At 40.3% G+C, this 27,600-nt stretch overlaps 4 protein-coding genes across 5 annotated transcripts; all 4 read right to left on the bottom strand.

The window, feature by feature from the left end:
• Positions 1-203: 203 nt before the first annotated feature.
• hyal1 (hyaluronidase 1) lies at positions 204-5,672 on the bottom strand. Its single transcript, XM_026350054.1, has 4 exons — positions 5,581-5,672; positions 4,435-5,342; positions 4,260-4,349; positions 204-2,946 (listed from the first exon to the last, which is right to left on the bottom strand). Exons 2-4 carry the CDS (start codon positions 5,338-5,340, stop codon positions 2,620-2,622), a joined length of 1,323 nt encoding a protein of 440 aa, XP_026205839.1. The 5' UTR covers positions 5,341-5,342; positions 5,581-5,672; the 3' UTR covers positions 204-2,619.
• A 578-nt stretch (positions 5,673-6,250) lies between these two features.
• hyal2a (hyaluronidase 2a) lies at positions 6,251-10,459 on the bottom strand. Its single transcript, XM_026346621.2, has 4 exons — positions 10,196-10,459; positions 8,614-9,579; positions 8,002-8,091; positions 6,251-7,340 (listed from the first exon to the last, which is right to left on the bottom strand). The coding sequence occupies exons 2-4, from the start codon at positions 9,538-9,540 to the stop codon at positions 6,942-6,944; spliced, it is 1,416 nt and encodes a 471-aa protein (XP_026202406.1). The 5' UTR covers positions 9,541-9,579; positions 10,196-10,459; the 3' UTR covers positions 6,251-6,941.
• Positions 10,460-14,137: 3,678 nt separating this feature from the next.
• On the bottom strand, positions 14,138-17,012 carry tusc2a (tumor suppressor 2, mitochondrial calcium regulator a). Its single transcript, XM_026346760.1, has 4 exons — positions 16,883-17,012; positions 16,031-16,263; positions 14,928-15,048; positions 14,138-14,845 (listed from the first exon to the last, which is right to left on the bottom strand). Exons 2-4 carry the CDS (start codon positions 16,177-16,179, stop codon positions 14,780-14,782), a joined length of 336 nt encoding a protein of 111 aa, XP_026202545.1. The 5' UTR covers positions 16,180-16,263; positions 16,883-17,012; the 3' UTR covers positions 14,138-14,779.
• Positions 17,013-17,255: 243 nt separating this feature from the next.
• On the bottom strand, positions 17,256-27,524 carry LOC113154834 (ras association domain-containing protein 1). 2 transcript variants are annotated; one of them, XM_026349230.1, is made up of 7 exons: positions 27,248-27,524; positions 26,107-26,459; positions 25,130-25,254; positions 19,248-19,352; positions 18,871-19,156; positions 18,649-18,764; positions 17,256-18,530 (listed from the first exon to the last, which is right to left on the bottom strand). In XM_026349230.1, the coding sequence occupies exons 2-7, from the start codon at positions 26,423-26,425 to the stop codon at positions 18,384-18,386; spliced, it is 1,098 nt and encodes a 365-aa protein (XP_026205015.1). In that variant the 5' UTR covers positions 26,426-26,459; positions 27,248-27,524; the 3' UTR covers positions 17,256-18,383. The 2 variants fall into 2 exon arrangements, with proteins under 2 accessions (XP_026205015.1, XP_026205016.1); XM_026349231.1 differs by lacking the exons at positions 25,130-25,254; positions 26,107-26,459; positions 27,248-27,524 and adding an exon at positions 21,455-21,949.
• Positions 27,525-27,600: the final 76 nt, after the last annotated feature.

The raw sequence follows: 27,600 nt of genomic DNA on the forward strand, positions 1-27,600 counted from the left end.
CAGAAGTCTAATTGAGAGTTACAGAAATCGCTTGATTGCAGTGGTTGCCTCAAAAGGTCGTGCAACACAATATTAAGTTAAGCATATCATCATTTTTATCCAGGACAGTTTCATTAGTTTGTTCTCGAAAGCAATGTCCAATCATAAGTACGTTTTTAGAGCATTTTTATTTATTATTGCTTTGTCAGTTATTACAGTGACCTGTTTCTTTCTTTAACGGGAGGGTACTAACAGTTGTACACATCTGTATAACTTTTCAGATAAAGGCAAGCAGGTTATTGAGAAATCGTTAAAATCTTTTGGAGTGATCATCACAACTGAATTATGCTCAATCATGATCAAATATAAAACAAAATAAAAGAGCACACACTTAGTGCTTCTGTCTGGTAAAAGAGCAACAGAGCCAGCACATATTAACATGACATCAACACTAAAGCAGGATTTGTCGTTTTACTACCAAAGCTTAATAGATGATGAATGTAGACTTCACTGTCACAAGAATTACTGAAGCATTTAATGTTTCTGGTCTGAGCACATTCATTGGCCATATCTAATTTAACAGTAATGGATGTGGTAACAGTGGAAACAGGATGAAGCACAATGTGGAACAACAGTAATAGCAAACGCAGAAACACCTAAAGATTCATGAGACCTGTGAATCCAGTAACTCGGCACATGTATCGACAGTATGCTGATCATGTTTTCTGCTTTTTTAAGCACTTCACACTGCTTTCTAACTACAAACGTAGCAAGATGAGAATACATTTTAGGATTATTTTAGTCTGATATCAGCATGTTAGCCTGTGTTAGTTCCTTGGGCACGGTCACTGCTCACATGGCTACCCATAAAACCAAGTGATCATTCTACTACTGTATTAGTTAAATAATGTGGTCATAATGGGTGGTTCAGTCATACTGGAGTGCATTATAAGGGGTGTTTAAGGGGTGTTTTCCAATGTTTTGGCCCCCCACATGCCATTGTTTGCTTTTGGTGTCATATACACATAAATTATGTAAACAAGCATGCATCAGATCTAAAGGAAACCTGATCAGAGAGTCGCCTCCTTTGAAGGACACAGAGACAGAGCGTGACAAAACAGTTATTAAACCAAGAGAGAGCGAGACGATCTCTAGACCGAGCAGCAGGGAAAGGTGAGACGTGACCATGGAGGGGTGACAGAGCGAGACGCCAAAATGAAGAAATGCAGAGATGAGAGGATAGAGAAATAGAGGGCCTGCCAGACCTGACAGAGGATGGAGGAAAAAGTGGGGAGCACTCGAAGAGAGATCAACAGATCAGAGTGGTTTCTGTTTATGTGGAGTCAGATATTAGGTTCAAAGGCATTGGGTTTTGTTTAAAAAGATTGTTCTTAATGTGTCAAATATTACTGTATTCAAATGGTTGTAAAGGGCAAGTTTTGCTTTGCAGTGGTAATTCTACAAAATTTCCAGACACAGGTTAAAAATTCAATTTAATGATAAATCGCATTTTGAATACATTTTTTATATTGTTCACAAAATTTGTATTAATCCTTATCCTATTAAAAACACCACCACTAATAGTATTTCTCCTCTCTGTTTGGACGGAGCGAGTGGATTTAAGGCAGACAGGGTGAAGCCTACAGACTAACAGGCAGCGTTGAGGGTCAATCAGTATAAGAGCCCTGTTGTGTTTTTTCCTGCCATTATCAAGTAACTACAGGTAAATATAGTGTTTTAGGATTGGCATTAAATTGTGCCCTTGGTCTTCCAAAGCCAATTGAGTAGTTTGTCTTGCGCAGGAAAAGGCACAAATGAACTTCAACTTTTTTTAAAAGCACAAGCTGTGGATTTTTTTTTTTAAAGCATCTATCTCTAAACAGAAGAGCAGTTAATAGCAGCAGTGGCAATCAGAGAAGGCGACTTTGTACACACCACTTGTAAATCAATCGAGTTCATCTTATGTTGTCTGTGGCTCTGTGTTATAGTGGGTTTAATTAAATATGGACACTTCAGCTGGTGCAGAGTTGGCATATAAATACCGACTCAAACATGGTTCTTCATCGAGTTGTTGCAAATCTCTGTGATTATCAGCAGCCAAGCCTCTGACCTTGATGTCTCCTGTCTTTGTTCTGGCTGTAAGCTGTCCCACAACACCACCTGTTGGTCATACACCTCCTAACAACATGTTGTAGATAAAACACACAGCATTCAAATTATAGGACAGTGGTGAGAAAAAATTTAATCTCAACATAATGTTCTTTATATTACATTAATTACAGAACATTATGCAGACAATGGAAAAGGGATATGTAGAAATTTAGATAGAGACTGTAGCAATAACACAAAACACTCAATTGCAAATGTCCTGCATTGAAAATGTAGTATATACGAGTACAAGTGTCACCCTCCCCCAATGATAAATGAATAACAAACAAATAACTTGCAAACTTATTACAATTAACATTACACAATTGTTGTACTAGTATAAAAATACTCTCCCTGATTTTGTTCCCTTAAAAAGTTCAGTCAACTGGACAGAAAAAACTTTAAAATACATATTTGAGGAAGATCACTCACTGCCTCTGAGCCTTAGCTCAGACCTTGTTTAGACCTTCCTTACTTTAAGAAAACAGTCCGTTACCCCTGAAATGGTATGGAGCAGTTCTCCCCACGCCACCCAGGGTAACACTTACACTGAAACTCAGACTTCATGAATGTTACCTCGCCCTCCCTCATCTGCCCTAAAACTCTGTAGTTCTTCCGGCCGTTCGGCTTCTTCTCAGACACCACCTTCCACACAGAAGGGTCGAGGTGGAGGTATGCCCCCGAGTTCAGGTTCTTCCTCTGACACCTTCCGTGAGACGAACACGTGAACTGGCTGCAAAGAGCGGCTGCTGACGTTACATTCACAAGGTATGGACCCAGGGTGTTGTCGATGTAGGATTTGATAGCATTACAAGTGGCCTGAGAGTAGATAAGAAACAGGACAAAGACAAAGCAGCGATTACGACAGACGTTTTAACTTTAAATAACATCTGAATAGCAAAACGTCATCACTTTAACAGATACAAGATGCCAGCAATGTTCTGTGCCCAAGCTGTGAAAAGGCTGATACATGAGCTCCAGTGTAATATGGACAGTTATTCATGTGGATTTAAACAGCTGATACCTCAGCTGGTGAGATGTTATTTGATTCCAGCTTGTGAAATAAGCACACAGAGCCAAATCAAACATGCCTTCATGGTATAAGTCATCTGGAGAAAAGACACACCATGTACTCCACGAAATCATGACCTTATTAAAAAATGTACTGTTTCGCTCACTTGCTCTCCAGGAATTCTCTAAATGAAATGTGGACAAAGGGTACAACCGCAGCAGATGTCTTTAGCTTTGTATGAAACTTATTATATTATTATTATATTATTATATGTATTTGTGATCCATCGTAAAAAAAAAAAAAAACATGGACTTTTCATTTGTTGACAATAAAAATCCTCCTTCAAAGGATTAACTAAAACTTTAACGTTAAGAACTTTAACGAATCTCAAGAATAAATTGGTACAATATTGTTCACTGAAGGGATCGAGAGGTTGTAAACTTCCTTTTTTTTTATGAATTAAAGCTCCAGATGTGAAGCTCACACTGTTCCGTGAGATGCAGTCCAGTACATCAAAATTAAAACCTGGTGCACAAATATTTTAGCTTTTCGCTTTTTCATTTAAATGTTTCCAGCGAATCTTTTGTTGATTTCATTGTCGTTGATGTTGTTGTTTTGTTGTTTGGTTTCCTTGTAGTTATCAATCAGTAATGTGATTTACATATGAATCACCATAGATACTATGTACACAAAACAATATTACCACCATCTTTTTCTAATCGTTTAAACAAAATACTCTTGATCCAGAAATTTACAAGAGAAATATAAATTTCCATGAACAGAAAACCTAGAACATTGACCCATTACCAGCTGAATCCATATATTTTATATAAAACAGCTCATTCTGTTCTCTCATCTACACTTTGAACCTAATTACTCAAACACAGCATGTTTAAAATCTTGTCACACACACACATGTATTGTATTATCTTAGTACTGAGTCGATCTGCAGTTCCTCTGCACATTCTGTCCAAAGGTCCAAAGAACAAATGTCTGCATAACCTTGTTTATGATAGGTTTGGAAACTTTCTGACAGTACAGGCAGGTTTTAGTATCATCAGGTGCTGAGAATTATAAAAGGAAGTTTAGATTATTGTGCTGAACAGGTCTGATACTGTACCCGAGATCTGGAGAAGGTGCCGTCACCCCAGAGCACCACTCCTGCTGATCCTAAAGCCGCACTCTCTCCTATGGTGTAAACCAGGTGCTCCTGCAGGGAAGTACACAGTCGGGGTTAAGCAGAGGATGTAAAACTGAATAAGAAACTCATAACAGCACAAACAACTGCTACTTGCCTCGGAGAGGAACTCTAACGAGTAGGTGTAGACGATGCGGGCATAGGTGAACACAGGCAGCGCTGCAGGAGCCACCTGAGCCCCCACTCTAAAGGCCTCAAGGATGCGGTGATGAGTGTAGAGGAGCACTTCTTTGTCGAGGCCTCGCAGGTTGAGGCTGAGGTAGATGTCAGGATACAAAGCAGAAGAGGCTTCCCACAGCCAGAACAGCTTGTTATTCCTCTTGATCTCAATGGCTGGACATTCCCCTGTGTAGTTTGTGCTTTTGTCACTGTAGTAGTTGTAGCAATTGGGAAAACCGTAGTAACCCCACAACCCATTTGGTCTTTCCTGCTGCCCCAATTTTAGAGTTTGCACCATGAATTTTCTCCCTGCTGCCTCAAAATTCCTGTGGGCTTCAGCTTCAACCTGTGCAGACTTCCAGTCTGGATGCCTGGCTCTCACTAGTGCTCTTGATGCATCCATGTAAATCTGCTTACTATCCCAGTTTCTCTCCCATACAGGTCTCCAGCTCTCCCAGTCCACCACAGCCAGACCCTGGAAATTCTTCTCAGGTATATAGGATAGGATGTTTTGAGAGGCAACTCTGAGGTGCTCATCCAGACTGGCATTCTGTGGGACTCCACCGTTAATAGCCACTCCCTGGCTGGAATACCTAGGATACAGGCCGAGCTTTTCAGCATAAAAGATGGTTATGTTTCCTCCCATAAAGGTTTGGTTTTGGTTCTGGACAATGTTGAATGTCCCCAAGTCGAGGTCCACACCATACTGAGAGAGGCAGCTGGCAGTGGGAGCGTTCCACACAGTGAGGAAAGGCACCTGGGCAAAAGATGAGTCTACCTGCACACCCGAGGCAAGGGTGATCAGATTAAAGAGCAGCAGCACCTCAGGGCGAAGGGAAGTCATTCCTGCGAAGACGAGAAACACACACCGCTTATCTTTGCACACCACATTTATTAAAGTCGTTAGGTAACACGAGTCTGAATTTGAAAGGTAATTGTTCTTTCTTTGCCGGCTTATCCTGCACGATTTTCAAAATAATCACAAATGTTGTTGTGATGTAACTATATTCCAATAAAGTAAAAGTATAAAACAGCATAAAAAAGTAAGAGCCAAATCTATTTTAGATTAAGTTTTAACACTTACCTATATCAACTATGAACTAGGCTTTTAGTTTGTGCTCTGTGTTCTGGGTGTGTAAATAGTCTCATGATCTGAACTGCACAGGCACAAATAAGAGGAAGGAGAAAGGAGAAGTGGGAGCTGGGAATTCAACATCCAATCAAAAGTGTGCATTGATGTTCTACCAGCTAATCAGATGTGAGCACAAGATTTCAAACAGCCAATCAGCAGGAAGCATGCAAATCATTTACTGGAGACACAGATTTAAAGTCACAGGAGAGCTAAAGTCTTTCCATCATTAATTTAACCCTCAACATTTCATTTAAAAACCAAACAAAATCAAAAACACATTATGATAAATAGTTTTCTGAAGGTTGCTCTAAATAACTGTTTAAAAAGGCATAATGAACTCTCCCACCTCCAAATTTAATTGTATGCCTTGCTCAACTCTTAAAACTAGTAAAAATAACTCTTTGCTTAACAGCACCCTACAATTACATGGGGAGGGGGTCTGAGGCTGCAGCCTGCAATACGTTTCTCCCTGAGGACTAGCTTGCTTTGCTTCTCCTCAATGCATCAGGGTGACATGTTTTTACCCCGAAGCTCGACTTTTTAAAACACATCAGCTTTGGCATCATCTTCCAGGTTACTGTGTTTTGTAACTGAAAGCTCTGCCTGAAGAGAAATAACACAATAACTTCAAGAAGTTTATTTATTTTGACAAAAAAAGTCAAATTTGAGAAAACAGCATGAAGACAGAGGCGATCATGTCATGGTGAATGGTAGTATCAGAAATTTCAGTTTCATATTGCTTGTGCGGTTTTTGTGCTTCTTACACAAAATAGCTGTTGATAACACTTTTTTTTTTTTTTTAGAATAAATGAAGTAACATATTTTTTAAAAGAAAAGTAGTAGTCATTCTTGGACATAAAAATAAGAAAATGTCATATAAAACACTTAAAAAAATGTATTCAACAATAAATAGTAACACTGTACTTGCCTCTATAAAAAACATCAGATGTCAGAGAGAGGTCAAATGTTTTATAAAGATCGCGCACTTTAAATACTTTGTGCTATTACCAGACTTAAGTGCATTAATTCCACTTCACCACACAGCGTACGCCAACTCACTCACATTTCCCCCAGAAACAACCTCTCACTGACAAACATGGAACTTGACACCTTGGGAAACGGTGACTGAGAGTCATTTCCAGCGAGCTCGTCATTGTTTTAAAAATGATTACACTTTATAAACAAATATAACTTCACAATTTCCACAGTGTTTTTTTATAAAATGTCACTTTGTGTCATCATACAGCTATGAAACATGACAGATCAAAAATGATCATAAAAAATGCATCTATGTCTACTGTACTTATGGTGCATTAACAGAGGAGCAGAGAGATGATCAGAAAGATCACACATTGGAGCGCTGATGCTATAGTTTGAGTTGCCATCCCTTTGTGCACTTTTTGGCGTAGCGGGTCTATCTCATTGCAGCCGTCTCCCTGATAGCCGCTGTAGCACTGGCACTGAAAGTCCTTTTGAAAAGTGATCTCTGCTTCGCCAGACTCCTTGGTGACTGTCAGCTTGTCACCATGCCTGGAGATGGTGTGGGTGCGGGGGTCCAAATGCAAGTAAACATCGCTGTCTGGATTTTTGCGCAGACAGCGCCCGTTGGAGCCACACAGGGTCTGGCTGCATAGCTCTGCCGCCGTGGAGACGTTGAGGAGATAGTGACTCAGCGGACCCCGCAGATACGTATCAAGTGTGGCGCAGCTGTTCTGGAGAAGAAACAAAATCCACTCACTCATGTAAGTCAAGATTCGAAGTGGGTATGTGTCAAACTTACAAGTACTACTTTTACTTTGATATCAAGCTCTCGTCTAAGGTAACTTTCCATTCATTCTCGCTATTCCTATCTGGGCCCCACATGTTACAACTGTTTATTCAGGGCCAACGTTTAATAGGATTTTAATGAGGTTTGATGTGGTGTGCAAGTCTTGATTAAGAGTAGCAAAAATACACTAAAAAAATACATAAAATTATGATACCGCTGTTTAGTTTCAGTGTACGTCTATATCATTAATCCGAAATAAAGAAAGAGTTAGAATTAGGAAACCATGAAAAGCAAATACATTTAGTTTTCTGTCCATTCTTTACAGTTTAGTGTATATGCAATGAAAACACTGTGCTACAAAACAGAGTCTTTACAACTGGAAATTACTTGTCAGCCTAAATGTGACACTTCAAACAAATATCCCCTGTTTATCTGAAGAATGTTCATGTGACTCTGGTCACTTTCTGTGAACTGGAGCCCCGAGGAAAAGCTTCCACATTGACTGCACACATGACTGACAATGACGGCAGGTCAAAGCTTACCACAATTGTAAATTGTGTTTGTGATTGGTTTGTTTGTCTCAGAATTAGTGTGTGGGTGCTTACTTTGCTGCTTGCATAGGCTACGTCTCCCCATAGGATGATTCCAGCTGCTCCCAAAGCCACACTCTCACCAATGGTGGAGACCAGGTCAGTCTGTGAATATCGATACAGCACTTTTAAAGTGATGATCACACAAAGGGAAAATATAACAGAATCAAAGTGTTAGTGGGTTAGACGCTACTGTTCAGCTCTCTTCTGTTCAGTTTCCCATAAGGAAACAGTCTATAGGGTGTTAGTGAGATTTTCAACTTGACCAACACCCATCCTGCCCCTGAGAGGTACTGGGGTGTCTATCTGCTACCACAACAGGAAAGGACTGTGGCTGCTGATAAGGAAAAGCAGAGAGCTATAGGTCTGTGTAGCATGCACTAATCAGAGAGAAAGAGGGTGGTGGTAGTGCTGAGTGTCAGAGCCACGGTGTGACTGAGAGTTAATCTTGAAACAAAAAAGTGCATACGCTGAGTTTCCAAACTGGTTAGTATTGTACAGCAGCCAGCGTGCAGGAACACATTTGTCATTTTAAAGTTCACCAGAAGGATGAAAGGCACAAAAAAAAATCGGAAAAGGAAGAGGAATCACGTTCAGAAGCGAGAGAGTTTCTCATTAGATCATCACCTCTGTCAGCTGTTGCAGTGACTTGCTGTAGGTGGGCTGGGTGTACACAAAGACAGGACGTGCCAGTCCATCGCCCGATGATGCCAATCGCATCCCTTCCTTCACCCGGTTCCGGACAAACTGCCTTCCGGATGGCGAAGAGCGTAACACGTCATTCATGTAGATGGACGGGAAGAAGGCTGTGCTCTCAGTCCACAACCATTTCAGCTGCTCGTTGCGAGCCACCTCTACATCGGGGCAGCGACCGGTGTAGTTCTCCAGCGTGCGCCTGTAGTCATGGTTGTAGCAGTCGGGGAACAGGTAGAACCCCCAAAGCTGGTTGGGCCTCAGGTTCTTGGCCTGTTTCAACGTTTCCAGCATGAATTTTCTGGCAGACATCTCAAATTCCTGCTGGGCCACTTTTGACACCTGCTCTATATACCAGTTGGGGTTTTTCTGTTGCACCAACTTACGAGAACGTCTACGGTAAACATCTTTGATTTCCCAGTTCCTTATCCAGAGTGGGCGCCACTCCTCCCAGTCAATCACTGCTAAACCAATGGCATCTTTGTTAGGTATATACTTGTTTAACCCATCAGGCATCTTCGTCAGATGCTGTTCAAGGCTGGCTGACTGAGGCAGCCCCCCGTTGACTGGTGTTTCATCCGTAGTAAAGTAGGGGTACAATCCCAAGCGCTCTTTGTAGAAGATGGTGAGGTTCTGTCTAACAAAGCCCTCATTGGGTGTGGCCACGATCTGGAACTGGTCCAGCTGAAAGTGAATGCCGTGCCGTGGGGCACAGTGTTCAGTGGGGGCATTCCAGGCGAGGAGAAGGGGCTTATTGGAATACAGCGGCCATCTTGTGGGTTTCAGTCCCAAAACACCAAGGTGATCCCACAACAGAACAATCAGCAGGAGTACTTTCCAGTCACACAGAGTCCAGTACATGTCTTCAGATGTTGACAGAAATGACTATCACTCTCTCCTCTACAAGTCACAGAGGAGAGTTACACACACTTCTATTTTGTACTTTATCTTTACAATAAATTAGTTTGTTAATTTAACTTTAACGGCAGTGGCAGAAGAAGAACACAGATCTTCCACTTACATAAAAGTTGCAATATGAAGTGCAGAAATATTCTGTTTCAAATAAAACTTTACCTAACTAAAAAGGTAGAAGCATCACAACCTGCCTAAAAGTAAAAGTACTCATTATTTCAAAAAGCTAATTCATTTATTATATTAACTGGATCATAATAACCAATGAATTAACTGTTGCAGCTGTTAAAAGTGAGGTTAGTGTGCCAAATGGCAGCTTATGCAATAATAAGACATCATGATTAAATAGTTAATTTAACCTAAGTAGCATTTGCCTAAAGTAAAGTATTAAGTACTTTACTTTAGGTAAATGCTGACTAAAGCATTTTGTAGACACAGCTTATATAAATAACTTATTTTTTTTAGCTTTATTCCCAAAATGTATCTTTTCATATTTAAATATGCAGACTTTGACCTGTCTAATTTATGGTACTTGTAGATATTTTTGAACAATAGAAGAGAAAAGTGACTGCACATTAGTCTCAGTGCAGCTGGACAGACGTACCTTTCCTGGCAGACTGAGGAAGCATTCCCAAAAAAAAAAAAAAAAAAACAGCAGCCTGCTGCTTCAAGACGCGTTTCACTGCTGTCTGAAAACTAATATTTGATCTAATTACTGAAGAGGCTAAGAAAAGTGATGACGGAGATTTTTTAACTTGCATGCGTCCGCTGGCTCGGATCTTCTCCCCTCCGCTGTCGGACTTCCTGTGGTCAGTGAAGCGAAGAGAAGCGAACTTACCCCCTGCGAAGTCAGTTCGCCTCCGAGTGCCAAGCCGCTTTCAGGATGTTCCATTCGGCTCGGGAACAGAGGGGGGAGTGGCGAATCCAACCGGACATCCCTGGACCACCGTCAGCGGGTTTAACGCGTTTCCGTGACTTGTTTCTTCGCCTCTAAACCTAAACACAACTTACAGCATCGGTTTCGAGTGAGACGCGGCTTTGGTTTTTCGTGTGTGTTGGAGCGGGAACTGGCTTCGTCCCAGCGCAGCGCGGAATGAACCAGTCCAAGAAGTTCGTGAAACAGATACAGAGGAAGCAGCAAAGACTCATCGGAGGTCACAGCTTCTATAGTAAAGTATACTCACCTAAAAATAAGATCAGGCCCACTAATGATCACGGTGTCACGGTGACCTTTCTACTGTAGGCTGCAATCACTTACAGTTTATAAATAATCTGGTATTTATGGGATTAGATAATTATATACTGCAAACATGCAATCACTGCAAAACGACACAAACTATATAACATTAAATACAATTAAAGACATAGAGCAAAAATATGGAATTTACTTTATTAACTCACTGTGTGCCAGTGATATAAACTGATTTTAGTTACAAGTGCAAAAGCAAAAAATCTGTCATATGATTCTGATTTTGACTAGTACTTTATACTTTATAACAGTATAAAGATACAGACAAGAACACATACACATACTTTATAACAGCTAAGAGTAATATTTGTCACTAACTTTACCAGCAGTCTTTGTCATGGACTTTTCAGACATTTCACCTACAAGCCACTAATAGTAGGATACTACTTTCGTAGCAATACCAAATGCTCTATCTAAGTATAAATTGTTCACTCAAAAGTAAAGTCCATGTAAAGTGCATGTAAATATTACCATTAAAGTTCAGTAAAGGTATCAGTAAAAGTACTCATTGTGCAGCAGAATATATTGTTTATGTATGTAAACAATCTTCAAATGTTAAAATTCAGCTGGAAAAAGTAAATTAATGTTTAACTGCTGTAGGCCTATGTACTGTTTAGTTTATAGTCACTGAGAAACCGTTTTATGTTGTATTTTTTTTCTTTTCACTCCTGACTACATTTGTTTGACAGTTCTTATCTTTAGTGAAGTTAAAGAATGGTTGTAGACCTTACAGTTTCAGTTAAGTCGTTCTCAGTTGTAGTGTTGCTACTTGAGAGAGGGATTCTAATGTTTTTCCACTAATGCTCTGAGCAGACTTCAGATAGTGGGCAGATGGCATCTGGCATGCAGATGCACTGCTGCCTTAGGCATGTGTTGACAGCCACTGGCAATGGCTCAGTGAAGTAACCAAGTAACACATGCTGCCGTGTTGCCAAGTGCAGCAGATAGGACGATGAAGAGCTGGGGCTAGACGTGGGGAATAATGGCCATGGGAAAGAGGGTAGAGGCCACGCACTGACACATAATTCATCCAATTTAACAACCTGTTTTCAAAGTCTGTGTAGGTTGGAAGAAAAATGAAATCTTAGTGCGAACAGTTGTTAAAAGTGTTTCTGTTATTGCCAATAAAAATGACTGCTTCTGCTTTAAGTGCATGAGTGTCTAGTGAAGACTGGTGCTCCTCTAAAAGTTGAGCCTGAGAACATGATCGGATAAGGTGGGGACATGGAAGTAAGAAGTTTTCCTGTGTCCGTTCCGCTGTTTGTTTTCTGAGCTTCGCTGACTCACCTCACCATGTCATCAGTTTCGCTCTCTCTCGCTCTCTCTCTGCTGAGTGTTTAGGGAAAATCTAGAGCACAGATGACCCATGTGAATGAAGAGGGAGGGGAAGGAACAAAGGAATAACTCAGTTTCCTTCTAGTCCAGGCTCCCCTTTGAACCCTGCCTCCTGAACATTACATCTGCAGAAGTCGGGGAACATCAGGAAACAAACACAATAGCAGGGAAACTGGAAAACACACTGTGCCACCTCCAGAGTGTGTCTTAAACATTTAATTACAATACGTTTCAGTAATTATGTGAATTTGTAAACTGGGATGGAAATTCAGATTTGACTTTACCAATTTCCACTGACAAGTTTGTAATAACACTGTAAAATATGGCTAAGAAGTGTCTAGATATACATTAAAGCCTAAAACATTACATATACACATTTCACTGCTACTTGTTGCACAGTAAATGTTCTTTCTAGTAGCTGTATGTTTTTTGCAGATATGCAAGACGTTGCCTACTTTGCAGACTATATGCATTGTGTAAGATCACTTAACAATTTAAACAGTCACAGTCCAACTTACAGTATGCACTGTTGTTTTGCTTTGAAGTGCTGCAGCTTGTTAAATCACTCCCAGGAAAGCACTATATCTATTTGTTGATAATTCAAAGCATGCTTTAGGTCTTTTTCAGGGCTTCTGATCATTTATAACCACAATCTCGCTCAACCACAGCCACATGGACAACTTCTCCCTGCATGAAAACACTGTATACATCAGGGAACATGTTGCACAGATCAAACCAGTCTTATACACTGTCATATTCATGAAGTTCCCAAGTCTGTACAACTTTACAAGTAGGAGAGCATCCTTTTAATGCAGGCCAGACTTTTAGCCAAACATCAAAGACTAGTGGACAGGAAATACATCAAAGTGAATGACCTCTGGCCCCAAAACACACCCAACCACATTCCACGCAATTACAGACACCAGATAATGGCTGCAAAGGAAACGCTACCCATTTATTGCGGGGATTTGTCAACTATACACGCTGAAATATGTTTACATTGCCATTCAGGTTTGATACGGTGCCAGCTGGCAACACCAGCACTAAACCCATCATTATATTTAATTATATATTCAGTCTTTTAGAAAGTCTTAACCACCCAGGATTGCCATTAGAGGAAAGTGTGTTTAAGATACAACAAAGATCACACAAAGCCACACGCAGACGTTAGTATAGGTGTAGATTACTGCTGCCATCTAGAGGTTGTTCACCTGACACATTATGGAAGTGTTAACTCATTGCATTTCAAAATGTCTGCAGATTATTGTACTATTGTCTTTGTATAATGTGGAATAAAATGAAAAAAGTCTGGATCAGTTGCACACAGCAGTTTTTCAGCTTAGCAAGGCGGACCAAAGTTAAAGAGAGCAACAATGAAAGGCTATAAATAAGCCTGAATCTGAACATTGCAGGGTTATACTTACAGCTGTCGTGGAAGTACAGGAACGACTGGCTACTTTTTCTTTTTTGAGTCAGCGCTGAATTAAATGGACTAAATTGTTTCACCATGTGTTCATACTCTGGATGGTGACAAGGTCTGTGAACATTTGTATGATTTCACCACTAGAACAATAGCACATTGAACAAGTGTTTAAAAATCATTATGTTTCATCAACAAATATAACATGGAGGGAGGTGGAGGTGGCTGATGCTGGACTCTGGTCAGGGTAAATGCTAGTTGAAGAAATTCATGTTCAATCAGTTCAACAAAGCTCCATCAGCCTGCACACACCAATCAGCCACAACTGTAATTGCACCCTGTGGTTTTAATGTTGAGCAGTGTTATTGTGTTATTGCATAAAGCTCAGAGGTGGAAAATAAGTAATTTAATGTACTCATGTAGTACTGCACCCAAGCAGAATGTTGAGGTACTTGCACTTTACTGAAGTGTGTCCATTTTATGTTACTTTTACTCCACTACAATTAAAAAATGTTCAAAGGGAAATAAAATGATCCTTCAGCTCAGCTCAGTTAAACATTTATTCAAGTATTTCCAACTAAGAAATCTGAAATTATTTACAGTACATTATGTTCACTAGTGCTGGTCTGAGCTCTGGTAAGTGAGAAAGACTCAGACGAGACAATACAGAACATGACCATATGTACAATAAATTTCACAAACCTTCATTTTCCTACTCTGCAACGACATCTTGCATCCCTCTTACACACATTCAAACACACCTAAGTGCACACGTCTACACATACAAAGACACATACAGAGTCTAACGCTCCATATCTCACTCAAGGCATAAACCAGTAAAGCCTGTTTCCCTGCAAAAAACTCGCATAAGGAATACAACTTGAGCTTGATGTGTTCTCTAAAACTGCTTACATATCAGCTGGGTAGAGGAAACACAACCTGTGCCACCATTACCTTTATCGATATCAAAATTTGGATATTCGCAGACAGGGCAATCTCTTATCATAACTGAATTCAATTACAACATTTCATTCAATATATGAATTTAATATGACAGTTTGACTTTTCCTTTTTCTCTCCAGACCACTGTTCCAGTCTTGACCATAACACTTGGACAATGGAACAAGGCTTTGGGAAGAGTTCATGTGACTGCACCTCATACTTTATCAGTCCTGTGCATTTCTTCACACCTCACAGAGGACGATGGGGAAATCAACATGAATACAGGGGTGGTCGAGCTTCACGATTCCCTGAAAGTTAAACAAAGAAACATTCAAATGAGCAAGTGATTCAAAACATTCTTTAAACAGTCAACTTTCCTTCTTAGCTCACCTGAGGAATCAGATTTTTCTGGATTCTCTTCAACTTGGACTTTTTTCTCCCATTTTTAGTCACCACTGTCTCTTCATAGAATTCATGGGCAAGGTCGCCATCCTCATCATAGTATAAAGAACTGCCAACACAGCAAGCAAACAGTTTGGTGCAACACATCAGATAGGCAACCTGCACAAACTGGTAGTTAAATAAATGTTAAAGGGTTAGTTCACCCAAAACGCAAACCTCCTCACTAACATCTAGTGGTATTTTGGTATTCATAACGCACTTATAATCACTAATCAAGTATATGTGTGCACTGCCTTGAAGATTTGCATAACTTCCTCTGAGGATAAAGGTACTGAACTGACCTGCCTCTAAAACCTAGGATAATTTGCACTTGTCAATGTGTACAGTTTAAAAAATGATCACTTCAATTGAAAGCATCTATCCATCCATTATTCTCACTGATTTCCTGTTATGGGTTATAGGGGGAGTGCTTGAGCCAAACCTATCTGTCATTGAGGCGCGGTACACCCTGGACAGATTGTCAATCAATCCATATAAAGACAAACAAATACACCTATGGGAAAATTAGAGTCACCAATAAACCTAACTGCATGTCACTGCACTGGAAAAAAACCCACACAGGCCTGGGGAGAACATACAGCCTCAACACAGAAAGGCACCTGACTGTCCCATGGATTGTTGTGAGGCGACATTGCTAAGCACCACACCACTGCGCTGTCCACTCAATAGAAAGCAATTGTATTTAAATGCTGACATCCAAGTGTGTTTTTTATCCTGGATATCAACACTTAAAATTCATTAAGCTGCTAAGAATGTCAAAAGTTATTCAGTTCATTGAGTCCTGGTGGCCTTAAGATCATTACCATGGTTAATGTCTTCTCAGACACGTTCACTATATCATATCCTACCTTTATCAGCAAGATGTTTACCTCTATTATATCTGAATGCCAAAAATCTCTTAGATGAACATTTTAAAACATAAGCAGATGAAACCCACTGTGTGGCTACACACTATAATGAATAATTAGGAAAGCATTTTGTGATTTTAGGCGTCCCAACTCTTTGATTTGTTCTATGCATATTTTATTTACCTCCTCCTGGTGAAAACAAACGGTGTAGCACTTCTGGAGCCTTTGAGTCGAGCCAAGGACTGCTCGTTCCCGTCATTAGCTGAATCTCCTCCTGCTCCACTGCCTGAGAAAGGCCAGACACCTTTGGCTTTGGATCCACTTCCTCCCATTCTCAGAGATAAGGCATAGTTAGTCTGCAGTTGAAGCTTTCAGTGTGGCTGGTGGCCAGATGCTGTCAATTCTTTACTGAAGATCTAGAAAGTAAAAGTTCACAGAGAAAGCACAGATTCCCCATCACACTTGACTTTCACTGCTGGGTGGTGTTTAGATGCACTGTTTGTCTACTTTGGACGTACACACTGCAGAAACTGAATCAAACCTGCCATCAGACGAGCGTTTTATGAAGCTTAAATTAAAATCCAACTAAAAAATTACCTGAAGACTGCTGACATTAGTGTCAAGGTGGTCTGCTTTATAGTAGCTACACTGCTACGTTATGCTAGCTTTAACGTTACATGAAGCTAGCCAAATAAGCCATAAAAAGACACAAACGCAAGCAGTCTGGTTCATGACGTAAATTACATTTAGATATTCAGCAACTGTATAAACACTGTTTTAACACAATGCACCCAGTCTATGTTTCCACCACTTTATTTTCGGGCACTGTCGCTAATATTAATTCGCGAACGGTACCTACATATTTAGGTGAGTTAGCCTGTTAGCTTCTCCCACTGACGCAGGTTAGCTCCAGTAGCTAAAACATAACGAGCTTCACAGTGTAGAGTCATGAGTGTTAAACAAACACAGGATTATCATCATTCAACGCGACCGAAAACAATGTTAATTAAACATGTCTTCCCACAAATGTCCTACCTTAGTTACATCGTCTTATCCCATGGATGTATTATAAGAACATGTCATGTCCTGCCATAACTTTGACAATCAGCTACCTACGTTAAGCTAGCGTTAGCCTTTTGGGTCCTTGCGACGAGGTTATCAGCTGATCGGACAGAGGACAACGAAACAGTTAAAGCAAAACACTACTTAATGACTCCTCATCTTCTCAAATGTAATGGCTACGTATAAATCCAGTTAACTCCAAGACATAAGTTTAGATTTTTTATATCTATATATATATATATATATATATATATATATATAAACATTTGAATAAAAATACTGCACTTTTAGCACTTCAACATATATTATTGATGCATATGTGGCATTAGAAGAAAAGACCAATACATTTTTAGAATAGGGAAATTCTTTACTGAACAAGATGCACATTTGTCATGACGTTAAGGTTGCTACAACATGTAAATATGTGTACAGACAAATACAATGAAAGTGATTTTGAAGAATAGGATAAATCGGTTTCTTTAAGGATAGTAAAAAACAAAGATATAAAGGAATGACAAACAACGTCCAGTTAAACACATGTATACCAATATTCATTCATTATTCCAGTCAACCAGAGTGACTTCAGCATAGCTCTCTTGACATTCATAATTACATACAAATGTCCATTCACCAGTCACACTCACAAATTGACAGTGATTTATTAAAAAAAAAAAAAAAGAGTTGCACCCATCAGGGTGTAGAGAGGACATGGCAGACTTTTGAGCCTAGGTCAAATGAAAATCCAAATACCTTTCAGCAACAAATACAGTTTGCAGAACTGCAAGCTGGAAAATATCAATATGGAGTTAAGGTGGTTTACACAGTAAACTGTTATCTGGAAGCTGAGTCATGGCTACTGGACTTCCTTCTTGTTAGGTCAAAACGTTTCACTACTCATCAAGTAGCTTCTTTATTCTGAAGAACAGTAAAGCGCTCCGAGACCAAATTGGATGTGTCTAAAAAGTGCCGTAATTCTTTCTTTGACATATTACAACAATCTTGAATTTAGGTAAAATAACAGGAATGTAACTTACAAAATTTTCTTTTTTTGCTCTTTCTATTAATTGATAATAACCACATTAATTAATTAATTACTTTAAACCTTAAATTACTAAAACCATTATTGACATTTTCTTTAAAGCTAACATGACACAGCTGAGGTACAGGATAATCACTTGCTACCCAATGGGGCATTCAACCACTGTCTCATCTGCCAGTCTTCATTTCTCTCAACTCATTCTCTCAGGCACATCAGACTCTCCAGGTGTAAGGCACTTCTCATCGCTCGCATCATTTCACACGCACATTCGCGCTAGCTCTCTCTCATTGTCTTGCGCCCTGTCTCACTCTCTCGATCATCGAAGAGGCGTTCTGAGTTGTGTTCTCTGGGATCTTTGTATGCAGCGATGACTGGTCATCTTGAGGTGACTAACCAGCCAAGTGGTGCATGTTCAACCCCTAGCACAGAGTCACCTCAGCCAGGGGTGGAACCAGCCAGAGCATCCTGCATCTTAGTGCGAGCCAGAGCGTAACGCTGCACAATCTGCTTGATGTGTTCCTCTTCTTCACGCTGCAGAATGCGCAGGAAGTTCTTTAATTCAGGCATGGAGAAGGCATGCCACTGCAAGTTAAGAGGGGAGAAAAACTGCATTAGCCCATTTAAAAGTATATAAACTATTCATGTTTGTAGGAGCTAACACATGGTTTGGATTCTTAACTCTAACCCATGTTTCACTCACATTGACTTCTCCAGTTTCGTTCTCTTTGAGCAAAAAACTGAGGACTTTCTCACTGGGTCCAGCACACAGACGCAGACAGAGGGGATGCTCATCATCAGACAGCTTGCGAACATAAACTTAAGGAGAAACACACAGACTTAATTTAGTATACAGGAACAAATTTAGATTAAAAAAAGGGAAAACCAATGTATAGGTTTGAGTTAATATTGACAAATGTAATACCTTGATCATGACGCTCGCTGCGCTCAAACAGAGCAAACTTGCCAGGATTGTCCACCACAGTAAACTTTTTCAGTAAGGCCTCAATGACCTCGCGGGCAGAAGTGCGTGAGCTTATGTGCAGGTGCTTGGATGCATCCTTAGGCAGGTAAAAAGAAGTGCGACGCTTAACTCCCGTAGCTCTCCTCCCTCCAGTTTCAGGACCTCCTTTCTTGGGATGGGGAACTGACACAGGTCGTGCCAACTTGAACTGCACTTTGATGAAGCCAGTGTAGGAACCATCTTTGTTCTGTTGAGATAAAGATAAAAACATTACACTACCAGAAAGAAACACCATTTCATGAAAATGAGTGGAAGTAGTGTCATTTCTCAGTACTCACCATGTTCATGAACAGATTGCTGTTGATTTGAGCGTTGTATTCCTTCACCTTCTGCTGAATATCTGGAGTTGTCAACTCCTGCTTGCTCGATTCAATTTGTTCATCCTAGAGGGGACACAGAGAAATTACAGCGTTAAACCACAAGGTGCCAGTGCTTGCCTCCATACAAAAACGGGAACAAGACAGAGCTGCCAGAATACACCAGTGATAAGAATGGGAACTTAACACGTCATGTTCAGTAAGAATTAAAGACATTAGGGATTCCTTGCATTGATCCATTCATAAAAACACAAACTGTCGATGACCCTACTGAAGGAGTGCAAACCACCACTTTACAATTTTTAAACAATGTTAAAAAAATCTTTACAATATAATTTAAAGCACAATTATTCATCTTGTAATAAGTAATGTTTTTTTGGATTTGAGAATGGGTGTGTTGATTGTACACAAGGTCAGAAAATCTTGGCACATGGAAAGAAAACTAAATTAAAACCAGGATCTGCAGGACAACAACTTCATATTGCAGCAGTATTGCTTGCATTTGCTTACAGGACAATTATAAACACCAACACTTTGGTAATAGGTGTTCATAATTTACTTTCTTTAACAACCAATTATTTCTAACGCTGAGCACCAGTTGCATCAGACTCAACTTCCTGACAACGAAGCACAGACAAAAACGATGATGTCAGCTCTGACCAATGCCGTCCCGACTGCTCTGATCCTTTGCTGTAGGAGGGGTGAAGGCAGGAAGGGAAACTGGGGGCGGAGTATATGCAGCATGCAGCTGTTTGTGAAGACTGTGACCAACAGTTCTGTGCTACATTCCTGGACATGGTATTCATGTAAAAATAGCCTCCCCACTCAGGCTCTCACAAGGGGGAGAAACAATGCCCTCCCTTGTTTTACATGCACATCCTGCAAAGTCAGCTGCCTCATCAACCGCAAACTCCCAGTCATGTTTCAGTCATGTATACTCGGCCACTAGCATGAGCAAGACAGTCAGCTCAATTAGGGCTTTTCCTGTGTCTACTGACCAAGTGGTATTTCCTGTTTAGGAAGAAAATTCAAGAGATCTGACAAAGCACAAGTTTTCAATAGACTGCTGCAGCTAATTCTCACAGGGCTAACATCCAGATATCAGTGTCAGTACTAGTAATTCTAAACAACATTTTTTTAAATAAAATAATATTGCAAAAATGTTGCAATGCAACCTTTTTCACCCTGTATCTCATTTCACATAGAACAAACTAATTGTAAGGCAAAGCAAGATCAATAGCAGCAATCATTAGGCAGATTGAAAAACTGTAGAGTTGATGTGCTGCTGTTAACAGGTCAATATATCAATGAGCATCAAGTTGGACTTTCCAAAATGGTAAGAGAAGGAGGAAAGCATACATATGTAAAACTGCACCCTCAAAAGCACAGTTCACAAAACATTGTGTGGGATGTGCCATCAACATAAAATCAACACTGCTTCTGTACAGTGACAGAATAATGAATACCAATAAGGTTTACAGTAAACGACACTTGTTCTCGGTAAAGAAAGCCGATAGCTGAACGTGTGTGGGCGACAAAAGGGACAGAAGGTGAGCAAATCCAAAACATTGCATTACTCATCAGTGATTGAGAAATTACAGTGAAACAACCTGAGACACAAGCGAGGGAATGAATGGTGGGTGTTATGCTGGAAACATGAGAAGCGGGGCTGCGTCACAAAACATGGCTCTTGGTTTCCTCTTCATGAGTTCATCTGTAGGTCTGTGCTTGTTACAAGAAAAAAACATGTACTGATGTGTCTGCTCTTTTTCCAATGCTGACATGCAGATTACCAAGTGGCGCGTTTGCCCAAAACTGGAAGAACAAGAACTCAGCCGATCCCTGTGCATGTTCATTTTGCAATCACCTGGGTTTGGGGCCCTTGGGCAAAACACTCCCCAGCAGCAGCAGCAGCGGCACCAGCTTCAGAAAAAAAGGGTGCTGCTGATAAACTCATTGTGACCTGTGACCCCTAAAAGCACAGATAAAGTGCTCAATCTAGTCCAACTTAGAGAAAGAGAATAAGTAAAGCAGAAGTCACCATATGAGAGCACAGCTCCAGAAACCACCCCTCACCCACCTCTCCCCAGCCTGACTTCCCCCTTTGACTTTAAAGTTATGCTCCGTATAAAACTTCGTGTTTTATTGCAATTTTTACTTCTTCTCACCTGCTTAACTTTAATGTCAGCTTTCCGTGTTTTGGGGAAGAAGGACGTGCGGGCGGTGAAGTACTGCTCGAACTCGGGCTCCTCCTCGCTGCAGTAGCCGCTGCTGGTGGAGCTGCCCCAGGTCATCTCGAAGGAGGGGGTTTTGTCCGAGCTGCTGGTCGTGTCTGTCATCCTGACTACGGTTCGTTAAAGCTAGATTTTTTTTTAGCGTCAAGGATAATAAAAGAAGCTAAGACGGTGTTAAAGTAAAACACTTTAAGTTTGACGTAGGTTTGCTGATACAAACCCGGCGAACGGAAAAATGACGGCAGTTAACCGACAAAGTAAGCTAACCCCGGCGGCTAACAGCTAATCAGTCTCACACCGGACGAAATATCTCTGAAAAACCTCGATAACAACAGTCTGATCGATAGAAAACCGACAGTTTCTTCCTCCACCGGCCACGTTTTCACTACACAAACTATCTTCTGTGAGAAACAGGATGTGTTCAGGTCCCCGCCCTTGCTGCCTCGCTTCCTTCCCCCCGCCGAGGCACCACCCAGCCGGGGCCGTTGACAAGAGTTTGGAAAATACACAAAACCACCGCGGCTGGTCGCGATTGGACGGCGAGAGGAAAACCACCGAGCTCCCCCCGTGTCTCCCCCTGTGTCCCCCATGTCTCCTCCTGTGTCCCCCATGTCTCCCCCTGTGTCCCCCATGTCTCCTCCTGTCTCCTCCTCCTCTTTCTTCCACGGACGATGCTCCTTCCGCGCTACATCAGTCATGTGATGGTGGGGCAGTCTGCCCCCCAGCACCGACTAAACCAACATCATCCTGTTCGTTACTTCTCTTTTCTTGTCAGGTTTGTTTTTCAAATCGTGAAAACCACGCGTCTGTCTGCAGATAAGACCCTCATCACTCCAGTTCTGTACCTCTAAAGTAGTTTTTACATGTAGAAGTACACAGCATGAGTAATAGGACATGTACTAGTATGAAAAGTAGATGTCACCTGTCACAGCTGTTTACATAAGGATGCACATGTGATGTCTTTATTATAAACCATGAAAATGTGGACTGACAGATGAAGCTGTTAATTTTCTTTTAATCCTAGAAATACTGAGAAGTGTATATCATATTTAGCAGGTATTATTATAACAATAATTATTATTATTATTTGCTGTCACTATTACAAATAGCCCAAAGGAATACCTTAAAAGAAAGTTGCTTTTTTAAAAACTAATATTTCTGTAGTAGTAATTTTTAATCTAATTAAAACCTTGAATATTACACTTTGAAATGTACAATCATGATTTGAATCTACCACAGATCAATCATGATTTGTGGTAGATCTTGGAGTGTTTTGAATGAGTAGATTTAAGATTTTATCTAGTTAAGTCACCTTTTTGGGGTGGAAAAGTCTGACATAGATTGTTATTTTAAAAAGAACCTTTTTACTCATCAAAACAGGTTTTCAAGGGGTCCTTATGGAGTCAAGTTCCAGTTGAGATGGAAATGTTAGCACTATCAAGGGTATTTATCACATTTTGGAAAGCCCCATTGAAAAGCCACAGAACAAACTGAACAAACAAACTGTTACAGCTGCAGCAGTCCTCCTTACTTATACAGGGACAATTTATTTATCATTATAAAAATTTAAATTATAAATTTTTTTTTACCTGAAGTTTTACACACTATGCTGGACAAAAGTAAATATATAAATATAAATATGTCACCCTGAGATCTAGGTGATTGTGAAGGAAATTTTAATTTTATGTTTAACCATATAGTTGGGAAAATGCCCCCGATGCACAGATACTAACCTGATTAATGAGATCAGGCATCACCCATAACTTCAGTGATAAACAATAAATACATTCCGCATGCATGGATTAATAACATAAAGTGTTTCCAACCAGTTACATCCATCTAGAGATGGCAGGTAATTTTTTTTTTTTAACCACCACATTTCCTAACTACGCAGGTCAAATAGAATTCTGAAAACTAAAACGGTCTCAAGACTATCCATCCATCACTCCTATATGACTCCTTCTTTCCCCTCTTACCCTGTTTCTGCAGCTACTGTAAGTCTGAGGGCGATTCAAGGATTTCATCCTTAGGGGGGCTTAGTCCTCACTACTGTGATACATGTCCTGCATTTCTCAGTTATTTTCATTTTTATTTTAAAAAGTACAAATTATACTTCCATACATTTTGATAGTTGATCCTTTTAGGGGGGCTGAAAGGCCCCTTGTTTGCCTCCATAGAGCCAGTCTCCTGAGTAAAGCTACCATTAGCAGTTAGCTCTTTCTGTGCAAAGAACACTGCCTCTTTGTTCTTAAGTCCAGTTTCTGACTCCGTGTGGTGCGTGGCTGCAGCGTAACGTGCTCCTACGTTCATTTGAAACGTTCACTTCGGCCTTTTCTTTTCATAAGTCACGCTCTGTGGCAGAAGAGGCTGCTGCGCCACTATGTAACCGAGAAACATGGAGTCGACTAAAAAATGATTGGATTTGGTGCCACGACCATATATATTTTACATCCGGAAAAAACAGCACTGAGTAGAAAGTAACAGCCAGTAAAAGCTGAAATGCTGATGTTGAAATCACAAGAAGAGCTTATACTACACCGTGAGTAAAGATGAAGACTTTGTGAATGTTAATACTTGACTAAAGTTACTGTACTCCCACCTGTACCATGTTTACTGCTTTAGCCAATAGCACTGAGCCAATGAAGTGAGTGTTCCCTTACACAGAAATTAAAAAGATTAAAAGCTGCTTTTTTTTTATGGATACAGAACAATCATGTCTTGGTTTTGTTATTTTTTTGTAACAGGTTGTTTTCATGGCAGATATTTTAACATGTCATAGCCAAAAGAACACAAGTGTTATCAATAACACTCATTTTGGCTGCATTCTAGTCAGGTGAGCCAGCTCCAGGGCTCGGAGAGCTGTCCCCAGTTTTATTAACTCCACCTGTGGCTTTCCTGCTATGTCATGACAAAATGGCGATTGTGTAAAAAATCTAAACACAAACACACAAAAGCCTCAGCACCACCAACATTTCTGATTACTGATAATACCTACTACTGCCTTACACAATGAGTCAGTAGCCTTGTCTTCCCTTTACTATACAAGTAATACTGCTGTAGCACAGAAAAACGGTAAGGACTCATGGATAGGCTCCTGTTTATCATGCTTAGAGCATATTAAAACATTTTTACAACCTTTTATGTCCTTTCAAAACAGCTATAAGGTTTTTTAACTTATTATACTACTGGCTATAAGACTGGCACATAAAATGATATTAACTCTAATAGTCTGTTTCTCAACAACAGACTTCCCCTTCCAAAATCTATTCACTTCCCTTTTTGTGTTTGATGTTGTTGGCTGCCGGTGCCTGGTGCTGCTTGATAAAAGCAATTGCATCATTAATTCTGAGAGGAAGGTTATGTTTAGTTGAATCTGTGCAGTTTGTGGAACCGAGTAAACCGTGTGTATTTATTGTCATATAAGATGGTTCCTGTTTTTATTCATGACAGACTTCATCTGTTCCCTAAAGATCTCAGAAGATTTACAATGTATTTCAATCAGGTGGCAAAAAATGTATTGTAACCTGTGTTACCTGTGACCTATTTTTACTGTAGGAAAACATGCATATGAACTATTGAAGAAAACTAAGCTTGCACAAAGATCCTTACCACATTTGTGTCTGTTTCTATGGTGTGCTCCAAGACGCACGTTTGGTCTGATACAGAGCCTCGGTCCCAGCTGCAGTCCAACTGGATCAGAGCTCGGCAGCGGTAGTGACATGTGAATCTACAGTCTGTAAAGGCAGAAAGTTGCTGAATTTAGACAAATACTGTCGCACATTAATCAATAAGACAAAGTTGTCAACTGCAAATAATGATAGTGTGCATGTGATGTTTTGTAAATTAACAATGTCCTCCGCTGGCCATTAAAGGTCACTGCAGGTACTATAAGGAGACTTTTTCTAACTATTGTGTGTGTGTGTAGTGTCTACGTGTTTCTAAATATACATATACGTTAACAGTGTCTATATATATATATATATATATATATATATATATATATATATATATATATATAAACAAATATACAAACATACATATCTGGGGACAGGTGTTAACATTAAGCTCACTGTTAAGGCACACAGTTTTTCTGCAGACTAAATGCTTTAAATGAACCACAGCTGCACTTTAGTGGGTTTCAGTTGATGACTAGGAAGTGCAAGACTATTGAAATAAAAATGAGTTTGAACAAGAAGACTAGAGACTGGTATAAACCCTGCCCTATGTGCCCTACACAATAACCAAACCACCAAACCACGTATTGCATCTCTGTTACATTCTGTTTACTTTCTCTCTTTTACTGCTTTTCTTTCTTTTCTCTTATAATATAATAACATTAATTGTGATTATTACAATCTTACCATTGTGTCTTTCTGACAGTCATAGCATGACAAATCAAGCTGTTAATTAATATCCCAGCTGAATACAGGGTTATTTTGGGCCTGTTCCTACATCAGTCATTATTTCTTACTTAGTTTTTTTTTCAATTTCCTCTTTCTCTCTGTGTGGCTACGTTCTGATCATGCATATGCACAAAACCTTTCATGCACACACCCAGATGCAGCAGGATACATAAGCCAACTCACTGACACACCGCAGGCTCTGCTTGTAAAGTCCCCAGATGAAGTCTCCACACAGGTCACACCATGTGGGCTGAGCGTGACTGCAGGGTTGGAAGTTGTGCCCTTCTCCCTTTTCCTCTGGGAGCTGCGGGTCCTGGGTGCTGCGCAGGACTCTTACAATGCCCGCCCGGCTCAGCAAGTCTGGAACCTTTCCTGGGCTGATCCTCAGGGCATTGGTTCTCTCGAGGCGAGGAGGTGAACAGGGCAAACGTGTTCCAGTCAACTCTATCTGCTCGCTGCTCGTCTGCAGGTCACGCAACTCAATGAACTCCCCCCAAGACATTGTATCACTCAGAGCCTGACTTCATCCATTATCACTGAAAAACAAAAGAGTATAATTCAGCCTGCCAATCAGTTTTTTTTTTCTCTGTTACATTAACATGAAACAAGTTTTGATCTTTAACTCAAACACTTTTATCTTATTTCACTTTGTTGAGTTGGTAAAAAGTGCAGTATTTAAACATGCAGGTCAAGATAAGTACTGCTATAAAAATATGATCAGCTAAATATACTTAAACCATCAAAAGTGAAAGCATTTACAATGCAGTAGAGTTAGAGAGTCCCTTTTTCCATTGTTACTGATGCTCTAACTGTGCTTTATATGTGTTCAAAGTGGACCTGTATATGCTGTTAGGCAGTTTTGTAACAAGCATATTGCATAATCATATTTTTATGGTAAAACTGTGCTCTATGGAGAAAACATCTCTCTCTGAGATAAATGTAAAATAGCACAAAAAGGTAGTAGACACTCTACCTTGATAATATATATAAAATGAAGTCTGTTTTTGGCATTTAATAAACATTTTAGATGAGTTATTTCATTAGCATTCTATAATCTGTCGATCTGTGTTTTGTACATGGCAAGTTCCTTTATCACACACATCATCATTTAAATAATTACTTCATATTAGTCCCTGTTAACGATGCTGGTGAAACATGTTGTTACATCGACTGGGAAAACTCACAAGACCAGATCAATTCTTCACTAGTTAAGACAGTTTACAGGAGCTGCGAGGGTGAACATGATCAAATGTTCAGTTTATAACTAAACCTGAGTCTGAAGATCCACGTTTCAAACATCTTCACCGCCTTTAGACTCACTTACCAGAGTAAGAGAGAAAACAGCCCGCTGCCAGATGCTTTGTCTCATAACTTCTTCGATGCGAAGAGAAAAACTTTGTGACAGTTTCCAAGTAACGGAGGTTCCTCGCAGCCTCGGCTACATGTCTGGAAAGAAGTGATCACCGCCGGATGAGGCGCTTCCAGTCAGCGACTGAGGCGGAGGCCCAGCTCTGCAGCCGGTACCACAGAAGAGAGCGGAGCCCGAGCAGCGGCGCAGACTCTAACCATCTTCTGCTTTAGTCTTTCTGTGGGAGGAACTGAGCACCATGAGAAAGAGAGAATGACATGAGATGGAGCTGCATCGACATCCGGAATGTTTTCACATAGGGGGAGCTT

This window comes from Anabas testudineus, chromosome 5, assembly GCF_900324465.2.
Source record: "Anabas testudineus chromosome 5, fAnaTes1.2, whole genome shotgun sequence".
NCBI lineage: Eukaryota > Metazoa > Chordata > Actinopteri > Anabantiformes > Anabantidae > Anabas > Anabas testudineus.

Excerpts from the sequence above, each read along its gene's own strand:
- tusc2a (XM_026346760.1), bottom strand. The coding sequence starts at position 16,179 with ATGGGAGGAAGTGGATCCAAAGCCAAAGGTGTCTGGCCTTTCTCAGGC. Across the intron at positions 15,049-16,030 it reads TTTGTTTTCACCAGGAGGAG|TTCTTTATACTATGATGAGG; the intron begins GTAAATAAAATA and ends CTGTGTTGGCAG. Across the intron at positions 14,846-14,927 it reads AGAAAAATCTGATTCCTCAG|GGAATCGTGAAGCTCGACCA; the intron begins GTGAGCTAAGAA and ends TTTAACTTTCAG.
- LOC113154834 (XM_026349230.1), bottom strand. The coding sequence starts at position 26,425 with ATGTCTTGGGGGGAGTTCATTGAGTTGCGTGACCTGCAGACGAGCAGC. Across the intron at positions 25,255-26,106 it reads GCAGAGCCTGCGGTGTGTCA|ACTGTAGATTCACATGTCAC; the intron begins GTGAGTTGGCTT and ends CTGCCTTTACAG. Across the intron at positions 19,157-19,247 it reads GCAATCTGTTCATGAACATG|AACAAAGATGGTTCCTACAC; the intron begins GTGAGTACTGAG and ends TTATCTCAACAG.
- hyal2a (XM_026346621.2), bottom strand. The coding sequence starts at position 9,540 with ATGTACTGGACTCTGTGTGACTGGAAAGTACTCCTGCTGATTGTTCTG. Across the intron at positions 8,092-8,613 it reads CACTGCAACAGCTGACAGAG|ACTGACCTGGTCTCCACCAT; the intron begins GTGATGATCTAA and ends CGATATTCACAG. Across the intron at positions 7,341-8,001 it reads TAGCCTATGCAAGCAGCAAA|AACAGCTGCGCCACACTTGA; the intron begins GTAAGCACCCAC and ends TTTCTTCTCCAG.
- hyal1 (XM_026350054.1), bottom strand. The coding sequence starts at position 5,340 with ATGACTTCCCTTCGCCCTGAGGTGCTGCTGCTCTTTAATCTGATCACC. Across the intron at positions 4,350-4,434 it reads CGTTAGAGTTCCTCTCCGAG|GAGCACCTGGTTTACACCAT; the intron begins GCAAGTAGCAGT and ends ACTTCCCTGCAG. Across the intron at positions 2,947-4,259 it reads GCACCTTCTCCAGATCTCGG|GCCACTTGTAATGCTATCAA; the intron begins GTACAGTATCAG and ends ATCTACTCTCAG.